Source organism: Saccopteryx bilineata, chromosome 1 (assembly GCF_036850765.1).
Source record: "Saccopteryx bilineata isolate mSacBil1 chromosome 1, mSacBil1_pri_phased_curated, whole genome shotgun sequence".
NCBI lineage: Eukaryota > Metazoa > Chordata > Mammalia > Chiroptera > Emballonuridae > Saccopteryx > Saccopteryx bilineata.
This window is the reverse complement of record NC_089490.1, coordinates 134,890,483-134,908,003: the sequence shown is the minus strand read 5'-3', so window position 1 is coordinate 134,908,003 and position 17,521 is coordinate 134,890,483. Positions and strand designations below refer to the sequence as shown.

General features: G+C 36.6%; 1 protein-coding gene across 3 annotated transcripts in view; it reads left to right on the top strand.

Annotated features, from left to right (window-relative positions):
• The window catches only part of ADAM28 (ADAM metallopeptidase domain 28), a 77,675-nt gene that overhangs the window by 21,363 nt on the left and 38,791 nt on the right, over positions 1 to 17,521 (top strand). For 2 of the 3 annotated variants that reach the window (XM_066267293.1, XM_066267311.1), the window contains exons 7-10: positions 724 to 795; positions 2,045 to 2,116; positions 7,249 to 7,418; positions 10,479 to 10,563. In XM_066267293.1, coding sequence (XP_066123390.1) covers positions 724 to 795; positions 2,045 to 2,116; positions 7,249 to 7,418; positions 10,479 to 10,563 — 399 coding nt within the window. The remainder of the gene's footprint in view (positions 1 to 723; positions 796 to 2,044; positions 2,117 to 7,248; positions 7,419 to 10,478; positions 10,564 to 17,521) is intronic. The other variant, XM_066267301.1, reaches the window with a different exon arrangement.

Below are 17,521 nucleotides of genomic sequence, written 5' to 3'. Positions count from 1 at the left end.
GATAATAGCTAGAAGTCTACCTTCAGTAATCTGTTCCTGTTCATCAAAGGAACAGATTATCCTCTTTACCTGTTAAGAGACAAGCACTTCTAGAAATGCAACATAATAAACTCTGATGGTTTATTATTCAGTACAAATAATGTCTGCTAATTTACAATGGGACCACCCACCCATTATGAAACATATTTTTGTTTTTGTTCTTGTGAGTTTTGTTTTGTGGAGAGAAAGAAACAGATAACAGGGAAGCTTAGAACGTGGGAAAGGATCCAGCCCTTTCTGAGGAAAAAGCAGACCAGGTGTCATGGTGGCTTTGGCATGGCACCCTTGGTAAAGGAAGGGCATTCTTGGGGACAGGAATAAATAGATACTAAATAATAATAATACTAGGAGGATACTGGAATCAAAATTTGTCTATTTCAGAGCAGGCTAGTGAAGAAAGTACATTGCTGGAAAAAGTCTGGAGACTGTGGCTTTAACTCCAGCAACCCTATTTATTAGTTGTGTGATTGCTTAAATTCTTTGGTAAAATAAAGGGTCAGCCTAGAATATCACTGATATCTCTTCTAGCTCTGACAATCTCAGCTTTGTCTATAGATAATTTTGGCTGATTAGTTAAAATTAATGTGTAATCTTGTTATCCTTTATTCTCAGATAATAAAAGAATGACATTTGCCGAGAAAAATGTTGTCTCAGTAATTTTTTTTAAAAAAATATTTATTACAGAAACAAAATGACCAGAAGGTTTGGAAACAAAAGAAATACGTAGAATATTATTTGGTCCTGGATAATGGTGAGGTAATTAATTATATCACATTAAAGTGTCTTTTATAATTCCTTCCTACTTAAATTTATTATGTGAGATACTATTTAGGTTGGTTTTAAAAAATTATGACTATGAGTAATTCTTTTTTACAAATATTTTGAACCTTATGAAACTTGACATATACTTAGATGAATATGGTTTCTCTTATTCAGGAATGGGCACTTGATAAAATATGCATACACTAAATGTTTTGTACTCTAACGCTCCTTGTCTAGTTTCCAGTTAGATTTCTCTGTCATCTTAGCTTCTGTTGACTAAATCATTGGTACATTAGAATTAATGCTCATAAGGGAATGTTAAATCTAAAAGACTAATGCATAGAATCTTCTGGGGGAAAAAAGCACTCTTTGGTAATATTCATTATCTTCTTTTATAAGAATACATTTTCATATATTAAGTTTTCTAAATCTGAAATCCACATGTGTGAACTTAAAGGGAAAACTCTGTGTTCTGATAATATGAGTAAGTTAATGAGTTCAGGCTCTAAAACTTTGACCTCTCTTACTATACTAAATTCATTTACTGTTCATATTTTTTTAATGAACAGTTATGTCTTGTACTGATTCTGCATAGTTTAGGACAGGGGTCCCCAAACTACAGCCCGCGGGCCACATACGGCCCCCTGAGACCATTTATCCAGCCCCTGCCGCACTTCCGGAAAGGGCACCTTTTTCATTGGTGGTCAGTGAGAGGAGCACATTGACCATTTCATTAGCTAAAAGCAGGCCCATAGTTCCCATTGAAATAATGGACAGTTTGTTGATTTAAATTTACTTGTTTTTTATTTTAAATATTGTATTTGTTCCCATTTTGTTTTTATACTTTAAAATAAGATATGTGCAGTGTGCATAGGGATTTGTTCATAGTTTTTTTATAGTTCAGCCCTCCAACAGTCTGAGGGACAGTGACCTGGCCCCCTGTGTAAAAAGTTTGGGGACCCCTGGTTTAGGACATCATGATACTTTACTGAAATACATTTGGATTAATTCCTTAAAGCTTTACACTGAGCTAGTACTTTAGGGGCAAAACTTCATCTACTTCTAAAGTAATACTTTAATTTAGTTAGAGAAATATGGAAGCATTTGTTTCTAACTTCTAACTTTTATAACTGATCATGAATAATAACCACTGGTAAATAAAATAAACTGATGATGTCTTTTTTACCTTCCCATTACGTTCACTTCTATTAATGCCCATTTTTTGGTCTTGTTCATCTTTTAGTTTAAAAAGTACAATCAAGATCCAGAAGAAATAAGAAAGAGGGTGTTTGAGATGGCCAATTATGTCAACATGGTACGATCTATTTTATTACATGTAACTAACAATTTGCCAGGCAGTCTCACTGGGTGTTTTTTTGTTTGTTTGTTTTTGGGTTTTTTTTTGTATTTTTATGAAGCTGGAAATGGGGAGAGACAGTCAGACAGACTCCCGCATGCGCCCGACCGGGATCCACCCGGCACGCCCACCAGGGGCGATGCTCTGCCCACCAGGGGGCGATGATCTGCCCCTCCGGGGGGCTGCTCTGTCGCAACCAGAGCCACTCCAGCACCTGGGGCAGAGGCCAAGGAGCCATCCCCAGTGCCTGGGCCATCTTTGCTCCAATGGAGCCTTGGCTGCAGAAGGGGAAGAGAGAGACAGAGAGGAAGGTGAGGGGGAGAGGTGGAGAAGCAGATGGGCGCTTCTCCTGTGTGCCCTGGCCGGGAATCGAACCCAGGACTTCTGCAGCCAGGCCGACGCTCTACCACTGAGCCAACCGGCCAGGGCCTCACTGGGTGTTTCTATGAATACTCATGAGACTGGGAAAGAAGGTCAATACTCTTAAGACTAATATGGCTGACTGGTTCTTCAAGGGTGACCACAATTTTTGCTACTTAATTAAGATATTTATCACATACTTGTCATACTATGTGCAGTTCCGTGAAGGTATAAAAGGTGTTTTCATGATTTTTTATTTTTTCAAAGCCTAGTAAGAAAACACAGACAAACAGATCTCAACAGGAAGGCAAACTAAGGAAGAACATAGAAAAAAATGAAATAAAGCAGGCTGCGGCACAGCTGCACTTCCAATACTTCATGTCATTTAGTCACTGAGCAAGGCTGTAACAGTACCAACCTTAATTTACACCTAAGAATTTAGATTCTGAGAAGAAAAGTAACATTTCTAAAATCACAAAGTTAGAAATGATAGAGGAAAAGCTGAGCTTAGTATGGTAAGATTTCAAGCCCATTTTGATTACACAATTGCTGGTTCTGCTCTTTAAACAGAATTTTATTATCTAACTCTCAAAAACTTAAAAAAATGATTTCCTGGCCCTAGTCAGTGGCTCAGTGGATAGAGTGTTGGCCTAATGTATGGATTTTCCAAGTTCAATTACCGGTCAGAGCACACAGGTGAAGTGACCATGTGCTTCTTCATTTCCCTCCCCCTTCTCTCTCTCTTCCCCTCTGGCAGTCAGGGGCAAGATTGGTTTGAGCGTGGCCCCAGGTACTGCAGATGGCTCCACTGGAGCACATCAGCCTCAGGTGCTAAAAATATCTCAGTATTCCAGCATGGGCCCCAGATGGGGTTGCAGGGTGGATCCAGGTTGGGGTGCATGTGGGAGTCTGCCTCACTATCTTCCCTCATCTCATCTAAAAAAGTGATTTCCATATATCCTTTAAATCTTAATGTTTCATTTGTTAGTTGAACATATAGTTAGCCTGCTTAGTTGAAATGGGTAGGTCCATTTGTGATCTCCTGCTCATCACCTAAGGATAGAAAGAAAGTGAGTGAAGGTGGATTCAGTGACCAAGTGACTTCCTTAAGGAAACCCAAGAACTGGCCATCTTTATTGAGCATCTACTTTGTGCCAGATACTTTTCAAGGCGACAGAAATAAACAGAACCAAAACTGACAAATATCCTTCTTTTCAAGGAGTTTATATTTTTGTTCAAGAAGACAAGCATAAATAAATCAAATAAAGAGTATGTGGATGGTGAAAATTGCTATAAATAAAATAAAGCAGGTGAGAGAGGGAGAGAGAGATTTATCTTGGGTGCTATGTTAAAGAAGGCTCTCCTATACAGTGACATTTGTGTAGCAGGCATCCCCAAACTACGGCCCACGGGCTGCATGCGGCCCCCTGAGGTCATTTATCCAGCCCCCCGTCACACTTCCGGAAGGGGCACCTTTTTCATTGGTGGTCAGTGAGAGGAGCACTGTATGTGGCGGCCCTCCAATGGTCTGAGGGACAGTGAACTGGCCCCCTGTGTAAAAAGTTTGGGGACCCCTGTTAGAGACTTGAAAGAAAGAATGATATTTCACCTGAAGAGTGGTGACCAAGGCAGAACAAAGAAGGAACAGTGGGAAGGCCATTGTGGCTGGAATGCAATAAGCCAGGGTAAGGATGGGAGAAGACGACATCTGATATAGCAATGGCGGAAACCGAAGGCCCAGGTGGGTCTGTGTAAAGACTTTGTTATTCATGAGTAGGACATTGGAGAGCCTAAGGTGTGACATGCTCAGATGGGTATTCTTAAAATATTATCTTGGCCATTGTGTTGAAAATAAACTGAAGGAAAAGCAAGGGAAGAAATAAGACAAGACTGGAGAAATTTGCTATAGATCAGGCAAGAGATGATGGTCATTTGAGAAAAAGCAATCATAGTGGGTCTATTGAGAATAACTGATCTCGAGATAGAGTTAACATGGTTAATGAGGTGTGTGGGAGATGAGAATTATTGGGGGGGAGATGGGGCTGAAAGAGACTTTGAGGCAATAAGTACATGTGGTAGTGTGCAGATGATGTTTTATTGAGTTTTACATCTGAGCCTGTACCTCAATAAATTTAATTAAAATAATAAATAATTTAAAAAGAAAGGAGTCAAATCACATCAAAGGTTTTGCCTTGAAGAATGGAGAATGAAGAAAGTAAGCAGGGATGATGACTCAGAGGAAAAAAAATAGGATTTTCATTCTTGGATAAATTAACATCGAGATTTTAAATTTATTTATTTATTTATTGTAAAGAGATTCCCAGATAGAAACAGTGGAAATATAAAATTGGAGTTCAGGCGCAAGTCTCTAGCACATCTGGATGGCATAATAGGTCAGAAATCTGTAGCCTGTATGCTAAATCCAGCCTGCTTCTTTTTTACAAAATAAAGTTTTATTGAAACACAGCCACCCCCATTTGTTCACACACTGTGGCTGTTTTCCTGATGCAATGTCAGAGGCGGTGAATAGTGGCAACCCAGATGACACAACCTCAAAGCATGAGATACTGTCTATCTGGACCTTTGCAGAAAAGTTTGCCCGCCCTGGGACAAGCACACCAGGAAGCAGGTGTGGATAAGTAGCAAAGAGACTCAAGAGAAGATCTTGAAGTCTTCTCTGAGGAGAGATCAGAGTGGATGAAAATAGACCAAAAAGGAGTAGACAGGGAGGGAGGAGGAAAGCCAAGAAAGAGTTATTCTGGAAGCTCCTTGAAACAAAAATCTATCAAAGGAAAAAACTATCAAAGATTGTAGATGCTTCTGAGCACTGAGGATTGGCCATGGGATTTCACAAAATAGAGGTTCTTGGGCACTGTTTGTCACAATCTCTGTGGAATATAAGAGTAAACACCCACTTACAGTGAGTCCGGAGAGAATGAGAGAAGTGAAATTAGAGCAAACACAGCAAACATGAAAAATTCTTTCCTGAACCTTTGCTGTAAAAGGGAGCAGAGAAATGGAGCATGAGTTAGAGGGGAAGGGTCATAAAGAAAGATTCTCTTTCTACCCCTCAACGCCACTATGAGGGTCATTCTTTTTTTTTTTTTTTTTTTTTTTTTGGCTGCCAGTGGGAACAGTTCCATAGAAAGCTACTCACGGCAATACAAGGACAAGGAAGAATTGCTGAAATAATCTCTTTGCTGTGGCAACAGGGAAAAGACTCAGTGTGTGAATTAAGAAGTTTGTCCTTAGGCTCACGGACCATTCATGCATAGCATAAAAAAGGGGAGGCCTGGGCTGATTGAAGTGGTATGGTCCAGTGGGTAGACAGGTGGTAGGAGCTCCTGAGAGTTCTCTTCTGATTGCTTCTGTGTGCTCAGTGAGTTTGGAAGCAGGGGCATCCACTTAAAGTGAGGATTTAAAAGAAAATGTCAGAATTTCTGAGAAAGAGAAGTGAGTATGACAAAATTGTGCGGTGTCAATGAATTTGGGAAGCGCAGCTGGTTTTCTGGAGAGTGGTATGGGCCACCTGAGGTCCGTAGTCATGGCTGCAAAGTGAATCTGCAGTGTGTTCCCCTAGGGCTGGGGTTGGGGGAGTGGCACAGAGCAGGGAGCTGGTTTTAACCAGGATGAGAATTTGTCAGGTAGGTAAAATAAAGCAAGAAAGGAATAAGGAAATTCAGGGAGTAATAAAGAGGATGATTTTAATCTTGTTAGGTTTTTATTTCTCTTTTGGTAATAACTGCATTCCTCAATGCTTTTCTTATTTTCTAAACTACTTAAAAATAATTTGGGTTTCTCAGAAGAATGTTGCCCCAAGAGAAAGCCTATCATTGTGAAATATTTTTCAGCTTTATTGAAATATAATCAGCATATAACATTGTGAACGTTTAAGGTGTTAAAGCGTTGCTTTGATATATTGATATATTGCAAAATGATTACCACCATAGGCTAACAACACCTCTATCACATCACATAATTTCTATTTCTTTTTTATGGGAAGAATAGGTAAGATCCATTCTCTCAGCAGTTTTCAAGTATATTACATAACATAGTAGTAGTAACTATAGTCACCAGGCTGTACACTGATCCCCAGAACTCACTCATCATGAACCTGGAAGTCTGGACCCTTTGACTAATGCTATAGTTTATAGTCTTATCTTTAGAGTAAGCATATTGTCTCTCAAGCTTAACTTATTTCCAAAGGTTATTCTATGTGCATTGTAAAGTGTTTGGTTCAGTCCAGGTATAAGAATTAGAGGACCACTTACTTCATTGTGACTTCCAGATGTAAGACATTTTCACATAGCATGTTGCTTTTCTAATGTCCAAACCAGCACCGAGTCAACCTTGCCAAATTCTGACTCTGAGAACATTACAAAGCATTTGAGTAAATATGCTTCAAATGAAGTAATAGTAATAAATTACTAAGAGAAAATTATATTTCTTGAAGTTGCAAGCCAGAAATGTTTGTCTCAATAAGTCCTTTACTCAAAAAAAAAAAAAAAAGGAATTTACAGAACTGAAGTATTTAAGGGTGTTTCATCTAAGAATGGAGCTGCTATCATCTGCAAAAAGAGATGGTAACTTCCATTTCACAAGTATGTTTGGAAAGGAAGATTTTACAATGGTGTTATAAATAAACTAGAAAATCTAAAATACATTGAGAATATTCAATGATAATGTCACCATTATAACTTGGTGCTTTGCCATTTATTCTCTTTGAACAGCTGTATAAAAAGCTGAATACTCACGTGGCCTTAGTGGGGATGGAAATCTGGAATGACGAGGACAAGATAAAGATAACCCCAAATGCAAGCATCACCTTGGAAAACTTTTCTAAATGGAGGGGGAGTGTCCTCCCAAGAAGAAAGCATCATGATATTGCTCAGTTAATCACGTATGTACAGATTACCCTCTTTGTACCTTACATAATTTTTAGCATAAAATTTTTCAAAACCTGAGAAAAGCAAGTGGTATTTGAGGATACAGGGTAAGAGAAACTGGTTTATACATAGGTTAAAAATTTAAGAAGTATTTACTTGGACTTTATATTAAATAGGCTCTTCTTTCTTAAAGAGAAACTAATGATTTAACAATAATTCATAAGGAGTTTGTCTGTTTTAATTGGATGCACCGTCAGGAAAGACAAGTTTAAAGAATGGCAAGGGGCTTGACCAGGGGTGGCTCAGTGAATAGGGTGTTGGACTGGGATGCGGAAGACCTAGCTTCAAAACCCGAGGTCTCTGGCTTGAGCATGGGCTCACCAGCTTGAGTGTGAGGTCACTGGCTTGAGTGTGGGATCATAGACACGACCCCATGCTTGCTAGCTTGAGCCCAAAGGTCACTGGCTTGAAGCGCAAGGTTGCTGGCTTGAGCAAAGGGTCACTGGCTTTGCTGTAGCTCCCCAAAGAACATTCGAGAAAGCAATCAATGAACAACTAAGGTGCCACAACAAAGAATTGATGCTTCTCATCTCTCTTCCTTTCTATCTGTCACTCTCTCTGATTCTCTCTATCTCTGTCAAAAGAAAAAAAATAATGGCAAGGGGAATTTAGATATATTTTAAAAGAATTGATTAGCTTTATGCCCTAGTTAGGACAAACTAATGGCATGCCTGAACCATATGCTGAAATGACTAATTAAAAAATATTGGAGATAAATCTAACAGTTGCAGATTATACAAGAAATACTGAGCACATGCCTTAAAGGAAATCAAGAAAACTCTGTGGGTTGTCAGAATTAATGTTCTTTGCTAGCTATCTATTATGGTATAACACATCTGCTTACAACCTCCTGACTTAAACTAAGTCCTCTTTACTTATATGGCTGGAAACTTGCCTGGTATCATGGGAGCAAGGGGGCTGGTTAGCTATCTTTCTATGTATATAGCTTTTCACGGGGCTAACTTGGGCTGCCTCCAACACGCAGTCTCAGGATGTGGGACATCTTAGAAGGTGACTAGCTTTCTCCAGAAGAGGCATTCTCTGAGGCCTAGGAGAAAGCTTCAAGGCTCTTTATGATCCAATTTCAGAAATCACAGCATCAGAGCTGATTTGTTCTGTTGGTCAAGAGCAAGTCCTAGACCTCTCCAGGTTCATAGGCACTACACAGGATGCAGATACTGCAAGCTGGCTCCTTGGGGGTTATCTTTGAAGAATGACTACCTCAGTTTCTCTCTTTGGAAAAATGAGTTCCAGACTCAAGGGCCAAAAGAAAAAGATCATTTTTGGAAAGTTCATGATTTTTCAAGTCTCATACTAGTAAGTACTAAAGAATCGCAGCTTTACCAGACGGCTCCAGGGCCATGCTCAAACTCTAGTGTATTCCCATATGTGAAGGAGTGGGGTAGAGAGATTAACATTGTAAACAAGATGACAGGTAGATACCTAAAAAGATGAAAAATCCAAATTCAAGAGTAAATTTCTTAAATAGATTAAAATAAATAAAATAAAATCACTAAAAATATGTGATAGAAAAAAATAATTTTTTATTCGCTTATAAATGGAAAGTTTTACCATTTTCCTAATGAATTAACAAAAGATACTTATACCTAGGCATAATCAGGTAGGAAACTTACAGTCCACATATATTCTATTCACTAAAAAGAGGAAGAGGAACCAAACTAAATAACTCTTAAATGGGGAAAGATTTTATTTTTCATAAATGAGCTAGTAGTGATAATTAAATCCAAACCAATGTAAACTTAAATATAAATAATTTTACAATATAATTTAAAAAAAGATCAAAATGCCATAAATCTTTAAAATATCATGTATGATGCAAAATATCATTCCAAAATAATATAGCTGAAACTTCACAGTGAATATAAAGTGGGAAGAAGTTCTCTAATTTTCTCATTTTGCATGACAAAATTAATATTCTCCATTTTAATTTTGACAAGTAAGAAAATACGCTGTATGTTCAACTCTTTATGTATATGCATTATTAAGCAAATTTTAAAAATGATAAATATATTTTAAATTTCTAGAAACAAATCAGGACAAGGGTCTTGAACAGATAGCCAAAGAAAAGCACATGAAATCATTACAATTTTTTTTAAGTGAGAGGAGGGGAGATAGTGAGACAGACTCTTGCATGTGCCCCAACTGGAATCTACCTGGCAACCCCTGACTGGTGCCAATGCTTGAATCAAGAGAGCTATCCTCAATGCCTAAGGCCAATGGTTGGACCAGCCACACCACTGGCTGTGGAGGGGAAGAGGGACAGAAAGGAGAGAGGGAGGGGGAAAGAAGCTGATGATCACTTCTCCTATGTGGCCTAAATGGGAATTGAACCCAGGAGGTCCATATGCCTAAGCCAACACTCCATCCGCTGAGCCACTAGCCAGGGCCAAATCATTATAAGTTGAATAAAAAAAAAGAAAAAGATTAAAATTACTAAAGACCAAATATGTCATGTAAATAAATGCAAGTGGTTCAAATCCCTCTATAATGGACAAATATTTTAATAACATTAAACATTCATTAGCACAAATTCTTTCATAATGAGCCCAAACTCCAAACTCCAAATCCTATTATACTTAAAATAATGTTAAAGGAAAAAATAAATAGTTATTAAAATATATGAGGAAAATATAAGTTATAAGCATGTGTGATAATACTGCTATCAATACATATCATATATATATGAAAAACATTTATTACAACAAAAGTCTTTTATTTTCTGACAAGGAATAAATTCTACAATGAAAATGTAATAATTACAAATGATAGATACAAAATATTAAAAAGTTACATTCAGGTGTTTGGATTTAGGTGATGTCACAAACATTGTATACGAAAAAATAGCTCATAAAATTCAAAAACTGAAAGAAATAATTGAGAGTGATGATTTACAATGTAAACTTTTCTGCTAACCAAGTACAGTTGTGGATGAACTATCTATAGAAAATAAGCTTAGAATGATAAGTTGTCATCAATTTCATTCTTTCTTGCAGGGCAACAGAACTTTCTGGAACAACTGTGGGTCTTGCTTTCATGTCTACAATGTGCTCTCCTTATCATTCTGTTGGCATTGTTCAGGTTTGTTCGAAGATAAATAATTGGTTCTATATTCAAGCTTGTCATATGCTCTGTTTTCTTATTTTGACATTTCAAATACTCTATTTTTAAATTATTTTTTGTTTTGTATTATTTTATTATATTTATTTATTGATTTTAATTTATTTTGTTTACATAGATTCAAATGTCCCACCAAATACATACCCTCCACTCCCGTGTTCCCCTCAACATCCCCCTTGCCCTCTCGCCCCAATGCCCTCCCTTCTTCCTTCCAGGATTTGCTATTCTGCTCTATATAACACTGTGTTATGTATATATAATTTTACCAATATTTTTCCCTTCTCTGATCCCATCTTCTCATCCCCTTTCCCTCTGTCCACTTTCCCTCTGGTCCCTTTGATCCTTCCTTTGCCTGTATCCATTCTTCAGTTCACATTGTTCATTGGATTTCTCAAATGAGTCATATGATATTTTTCTTTCTCTGTCTGGCTTTTTTCACTTAACATAATAGTTTCCAGGTTCATCCATGTTGTCATAAAAGGTAAGATTTCCTTCTTTTTCATGGCCGCATAGTATTCCATTATGTATATGTACCACTGCTTTTTAATCCACTCGTCCACTGACAGATACTTGGGCTGTTTCCAGATCTTGGCTATTGTAAACAATGCTGCCATAAACATGGGGGTGCATTTCTTCTTTTGAATCAGTGATTTGGTGTTCTTAGGATATATATCTAAAAGTTGGGATGGCTGGGTCAAAAGGTAGTTTCATTTTTAATTTATTGAGGAATCTCCATACTGTTTTCCACAGTGCTGCACCAGTCTGCAATCCCACCAGCAGTGCAGGAAGGTTCCATTTTCTCCACATCCTCAACAGCATTTATTCTGTGTTGTTTTGTTAATGAGCACCATTCTAACAGGTGTGAGGTGGTATCTCATTGTAGTTTTAATTTGCATTTCTCTAATGATTAGTGATGTTGAACATTTTTTCATCTGCCTATTGGCTATATATATGTCCTCTTTGGAGAAGTGTCTATTCATTTCTTTTGCCCATGTTTTGATTGGATTCTTTATCTTCTTGGTGTTGAGTTTTAAAAGTTCTTTATAAATTTTGTTATTAACTCCATATCAGACATATTGTTGAATATGTTCTATCATGGTATGCTCTGTCATTTTATTTTGTTCATATTGTCTTTACAAAAGCATTTTAGTTTGATATTGTCCCATTTGTTCATTCTGTACTTTATTTTTCACTTGCTTGTGGAGATAAATCAGCAAATATATTTCTGCAAAAGATGTTGGAGAGCTTATTGCCAATGTTTTCGTCTAAGATGCTTATGGTTTCACAACTTATATTTAAGTCTTTTATCCATTTTGAGTTTATTTTTGTGAATGGTGTAAGTTGGTGGTCTAGTTTCATTTCTTCGCAGGTAGCTCTCCAATTTTCCCAACACCATTTGTTAAAGATACTGTCTTTACTCCATTGTATGCTTTTACCTCCTTTGTGAAATATTAATTGTCCATATATGTGTGGGTTTATTTCTGGGTTCTCTGTTCTGTTCCATTGATCTGTATGCCTGTTCTTATGCCAGTACCAAGCTGTTTTGAGTAAAATGGCCTGTTGTATAATTTGATATCAGGAAGTGTGATACCACCCACTTTATTTTTCTTTTTCAAGATTGCTGAAGCTATTTGTGTTCTTTTTTGATTCCATAAAAATTTTTGGAATATTTCTACTATATCTATAAAGTATATCATTTGTATTTTAATAGGAATTGCATTGAATTTATAAATTGCTTTGGGTAATTTAGACATTTTAAGGATGTTTATTCTTCCTATTCATGAACACTGTATATGCTTCCACTTCTTTGTATCTTCCTTGATTTATTTTATCAATGTTTTATAATTTTCCAAGTACAAGTCTTTAACCTTTTTGGTTAAATTTACTCCTAGGTACTTCATTATTTTTTGGTTGTTGCAATAATGAAGGGGATTGTTTCCTTAATTTCTCTTTCAGACAGTTCATTGTTGTTGTACAAAAATGCCTCTGACTTCTGAATATTAATTTTATATCCTGCCACTTTGCTGAATTCATTTATCAGGTTCAGTAGTTTTTTGACTGAGACTTTAGGGTTTTCTATGTACAGTATCAGATCATCATCAAATAATAATAGTTTTACTTCTTCTTTTATAATTTGGATGCCTTTTATTTTTTCTTCTTGTCTGATTGCTGTGGCTAGGACTTCCAGAATTATGTTGAATAAGAGTGGTGAAAGACAGCACCCCTGCCTTTTTCCTAATATTAAGGGGACTGTTTTAATTTTTGCCCATTAAATTTTGATATTGGCCGTGGGTTTTTCATAGATGGCCTTTATCATGTTGAGGTACGTTCCCTGTATTTCCACTTTGCTGAGAGTTTTGATCATAAATGGGTGCTGGATTTTATCAAATGCTTTTTCTGCATCTATTGATATTATCATGTGATTTTCCTCCTTCCTTTTGTTTATATAATGAATGACATTGTTTGATTTGCAAATATTGTACCAACTTTGCCTCCCCAGAATAAATCCCACTTGATCATGGTGTATGATTTTTTTCACATATTGCTGGATTTGGTTTACTAATATTTTGTTGAGGAGTTTAGCATCTAAATTCATCAGAAATATTGGCCTATAGTTTTCTTTCTTTGTATTATCTTTGCCTGGTTTTTGAATCAGAATTATGCTCGCCTCATAAAAGAAGCTAAGAATTCTTCTCTCCTCTTGAATTTTTTGAAATAAGAGGAGTTAGTTCTTAGACTATTTGGTGAAATTTGCCTGTAAAGCCATCTGGCCCAGGGCTTTTCTTTGTTGAGATATTTTTTAATAATTATTTTGATCTCATTTGTTGTAATCAGTTTGTTTAGGTTTTCTGATTCTTCCCGATTCATTTTTTTATTAATTTTAATGCAGCGACATTGATAAATCAGGGTAGATATGTTCAGGAAAAACATCTCCAGATTATTTTGACATTTGATTATGTTGCATATCCCTCACCCAAAGTCAAATTGTCTTCCGTCACCTTCTATCTGGTTTTCTTTGTGCCCCACCCCTCCCCCTCTTCTTCTTCGCCCCCTCCTCACCCTACACCCCCCCACCCATTAACATCACATTCTTGTCCATGTCTCTGAGTCTCATTTTTATGACCCATCTATGTATGGATTCATATAGTTCTTAGTTTTTTCTGATTTACTTATTTCACCCCTTATAATGTTATCAAGGTCCATCATGTTATTGTAAATGATCCAAAGTCATCATTTCTTATGGCTGAGTAGTATTCCATAGTATATATGTACCAAAGCTTTTTAATCCATTCGTCCACTGATGGACACTTGAGCTGTTTCCAGATCTTCGCTATTGTGAACAATGCTGCCATAAACATGGGGGTGCATTTGTCCTTTTGGAACAATTCTATGGTGTTCTTGGGGTATATTCCTAAAACTGGGATAGCTGGGTCAAAAGGCAATTTGATTTTTAATTTTTTGAGGAATCTCCATACTGTTTTCTACAGTGGCTGCACCAGTCTACATTCCCACCAGCAGTGGAGGAGGGTTCCCTTTTCTCCACATCTTCACCAGCACTTATTCTGTGTTGTTTTGTTGATGAACACCGTTCTGACTGATGTGAGGTGATATCTCATTGTGGTTTTAATTTGCATTTCTCTAATCATTAGTGATGTTGAGCATTTTTTCATATGCCTATGGGCCATCTGTATGTCCTCTTTGCAGAAGTGTCTATTCATTTCTTTTGCCTATTTTTTGATTGGATTGTTTGTCTTCCTGGTGTTGACATTTACAAGTTCTTTATAAATTTTGGTTATTAAACCCTTATCAGCTGTATTGTCAAATATATTCTCCCATTGTGTAGTTTGCTTTTTATTCTGTTCTTATTGCCTTTAGCAGTGCAAAAACTTTTTAATTTGATATAGTCCCATTTGTTTATCCTGTCTTTTATTTCACTTCCCCATGGAGATAAATCAGCAAATATATTGCTGCGAGGGATGTTGGAGAGCTTACTGCCTATGTTTTCTTCTAAGATGCTTATGGTTTCATGCCTTACATTTAAGTCTTTTATCCATTTTGAGTTTATTTTTGTGAATGGTGTAAGTTGGTGGTCTAGTTTCATTTTTTTGCAGGTAGCTGTCCAATTTTCCCAACACCATTTAAAAAGAGGCTCTCTTTACTCCATTGTATTTCCTTACCTCCTTTGTCCAATATCAGTTGTCTATAGAGCTGTTTGTTAATTTCTGGGTTCTCTGTTCTGTTACACTGATCTATATGCCTGTTCTTATGCCAGCAAAAGGCTGGTTTGAATACAATGGTCTTGTAGTATAACTTGATATCAGGAAGTGTGATACCTCCCACTTTATTCTTCTTTTTTAAGATTGCAGAGGCTATTTGTGTTCTTTTTTGTTTTCATATAAATATGTGGAATATGTGATCTATATCTTTAAAGTATGTCATTGGTATTTTATTTTTTTTATTTATTTATTTATTTATTTATTTATTTATTTATTTATTTATTTTACAGAGACAGAGAGTCAGAGGGAGGGATAGATAGGGACAGACAGAGATGAGAAGCATCAATCATTAGTTTTTCGTTGTGACACTTTAGTTGTTCATTGATTGCTTTCTCATATGTGCCTTGACTGTGGGGCTGCAGCAGACCGAGTAACCCCTTGCTCTAGCCAGAGCTGGTGAGCTTTTGCTCAAACCAGATGAGCCCGCACTCAATTCGGTGAGCTTGAGGTCTCGAACCTGGGTCCTCCACATCTCAGTCCGACGCTCTATCCACTGCGCCACCACCTGGTCAGGCAGTCATTGGTATTTTAATTGGTATTGCATTGAATTTATAAATTGCTTTGGGTAATATAGACATTTTAAAGATGTTTATTCTTTCTAACCATGAGCATGCTATATGCTTTCACTTGTTTGTATCTTCCTTGATTTTTTTTTATCAATGTTTTATAATTTTCTGTGTACAAGTCTTTAATCTCCTTGCTTAAATTGATTTTTAGGTACTTTATTTTTTAGTTGTAATAGTGAAGGGGATTGTTTTCTTAATTTCTCTTTCTGACAGTTCATTGTTGATGTATAAAAATTACTTCAATTTCTGAGTATTAATTTTATATCTTGCCACTTTGCTGAATTCATTTATCAGGTCCAGTAGTTCTTTGAGACTTTAGGGTTTTCTATATACAATATCATATAATCTGCAAATAATGATAGTTTTACTTCTTTTCCAACTTGAATGCCTTTTATTTCTTCTTCTTGTCTGATTGCTGTGGCTAGAACTTCCAGGACTATGTTGAATAAGAGTGTTGAAAGGGGGCACCCCTGCCTTGTTCCTGATCTTAAGGGGATTGCTTTTAATTTTTGCCCATTGAGTATGATGTTGGCTGTGGGTTTGTTATAGATGGCTTTTATCATGTTGAGGTATGTTTCCTATATTTCAACTTTGTTGAGAGTTTTGATCAAAATTGGGTGCTGGATTTTATCAAATGCTTTTTCTGCATCTATTGAAATTATCATGTGGTTTTTCTCCTTCTTTTTGTTTATGTGATGAATCATATTGATTGCTTTGCAAATATTGTACCAGCCTTGCCTCCCCAGAATAAATCCCACTTGATCATGGTGTAGGATTTTTTCCATATATTGTTGGATCCGGTTTGCTAATATTTTGTTGAAGATTTTAGCATCTATATTCATCAGAGGTATTGGCCTATAATTTTTTTTCTTTGTGTTGTCTTTGCCTGGTTTTGGAATCAGGATTATGCTTGCCTCATAAAAGGAGCTTGGAAGTCTTCCTTCCTCTTGCATTTTTGAAATAGCTTGAGAAGGATAGGAGTTAGTTCTTCTTTGAATATTTGGTACAATTCAGTTGTGAAGCCATCAGGCCCAGGACTTTTCCTTGCTGGGAGTTTTTTGATAACTGTTTCGATCTCATTTGGTGTAACCGGTCTGCTTACATTTTCTGATTCTTCCATATTGATTTTTAGAAGATTGTATGTTTCTAAGGAATTTGTCCATTTCATCTAGGTTGTCTAGTTTTTTGGCATACAGTTCTTCATAGTATTTTCTTACAATATTTTGTATTTCTGTTGTGTCAGTTGTTATTTCTCCACTCTCATTTCTAATTTTATTTATTTGAGTCCTCTCTCTCTTTTTCTTGGTGAGTCTAGTTAAAGGTTCATCCATCTTGTTTACCTTTTCAAAGAACCAGCTCCTAGTTTCCTTGATCCTCTGTATTGTTTCATTAGCCTCTATGTCATTTATTTCTGCTCTGATCTTTATTATTTCCTTCCTTCTACTACATTTGGGCTTTACTTGCTGTTCTTTTTCTATTTCTTTTAGATGCAGGGTTAAGTTATTTATTTGAGCTTTTTCTAGCTTCTTTTTTTTAATTATGTTTCTATAACGGTTTTTTTATTTATTTATTCATTATAGAGAAGGGAGAGAGAGTGAGAGAGAGAGAGAGAGAGAAGGGGGGAGGAGCAGGAAGCATCAACTCCCATATGTGCCTTGACCAGGCAAGCCCAGGGTTTTGAACCAGCAACCTCAGCGTTTCCAGGTTGATGCTTTATCCACTGTGCCACCACAGGTCAGGCTTTTTTCTAGCTTCTTAAAGTGTGCTTATATTGCTATGAACTTCCCTCTCAGTACTGCTTTTGCTGTGTCCCATAAATTTTGAGTTGATGTATGCTCATTGTCATTTGTTTCTAGGAATTTTTTTATTTCTTCTTTGATCTCGTTCTTAATCCATTCATTATTTAACAACCTGCTATTTAGTTTCTATGTGTTTGAGAGTTTTTGAGCTTTTTTGTTGTGATTCATTTCTAGTTTCATGCCATTGTTATCAGAGAAAGTGCTGGATATGATTTCATCTGCTTCAATTTGTTGAGACCACTTTTATGCCCTAACATGTTGTCTATTTTATAGAATG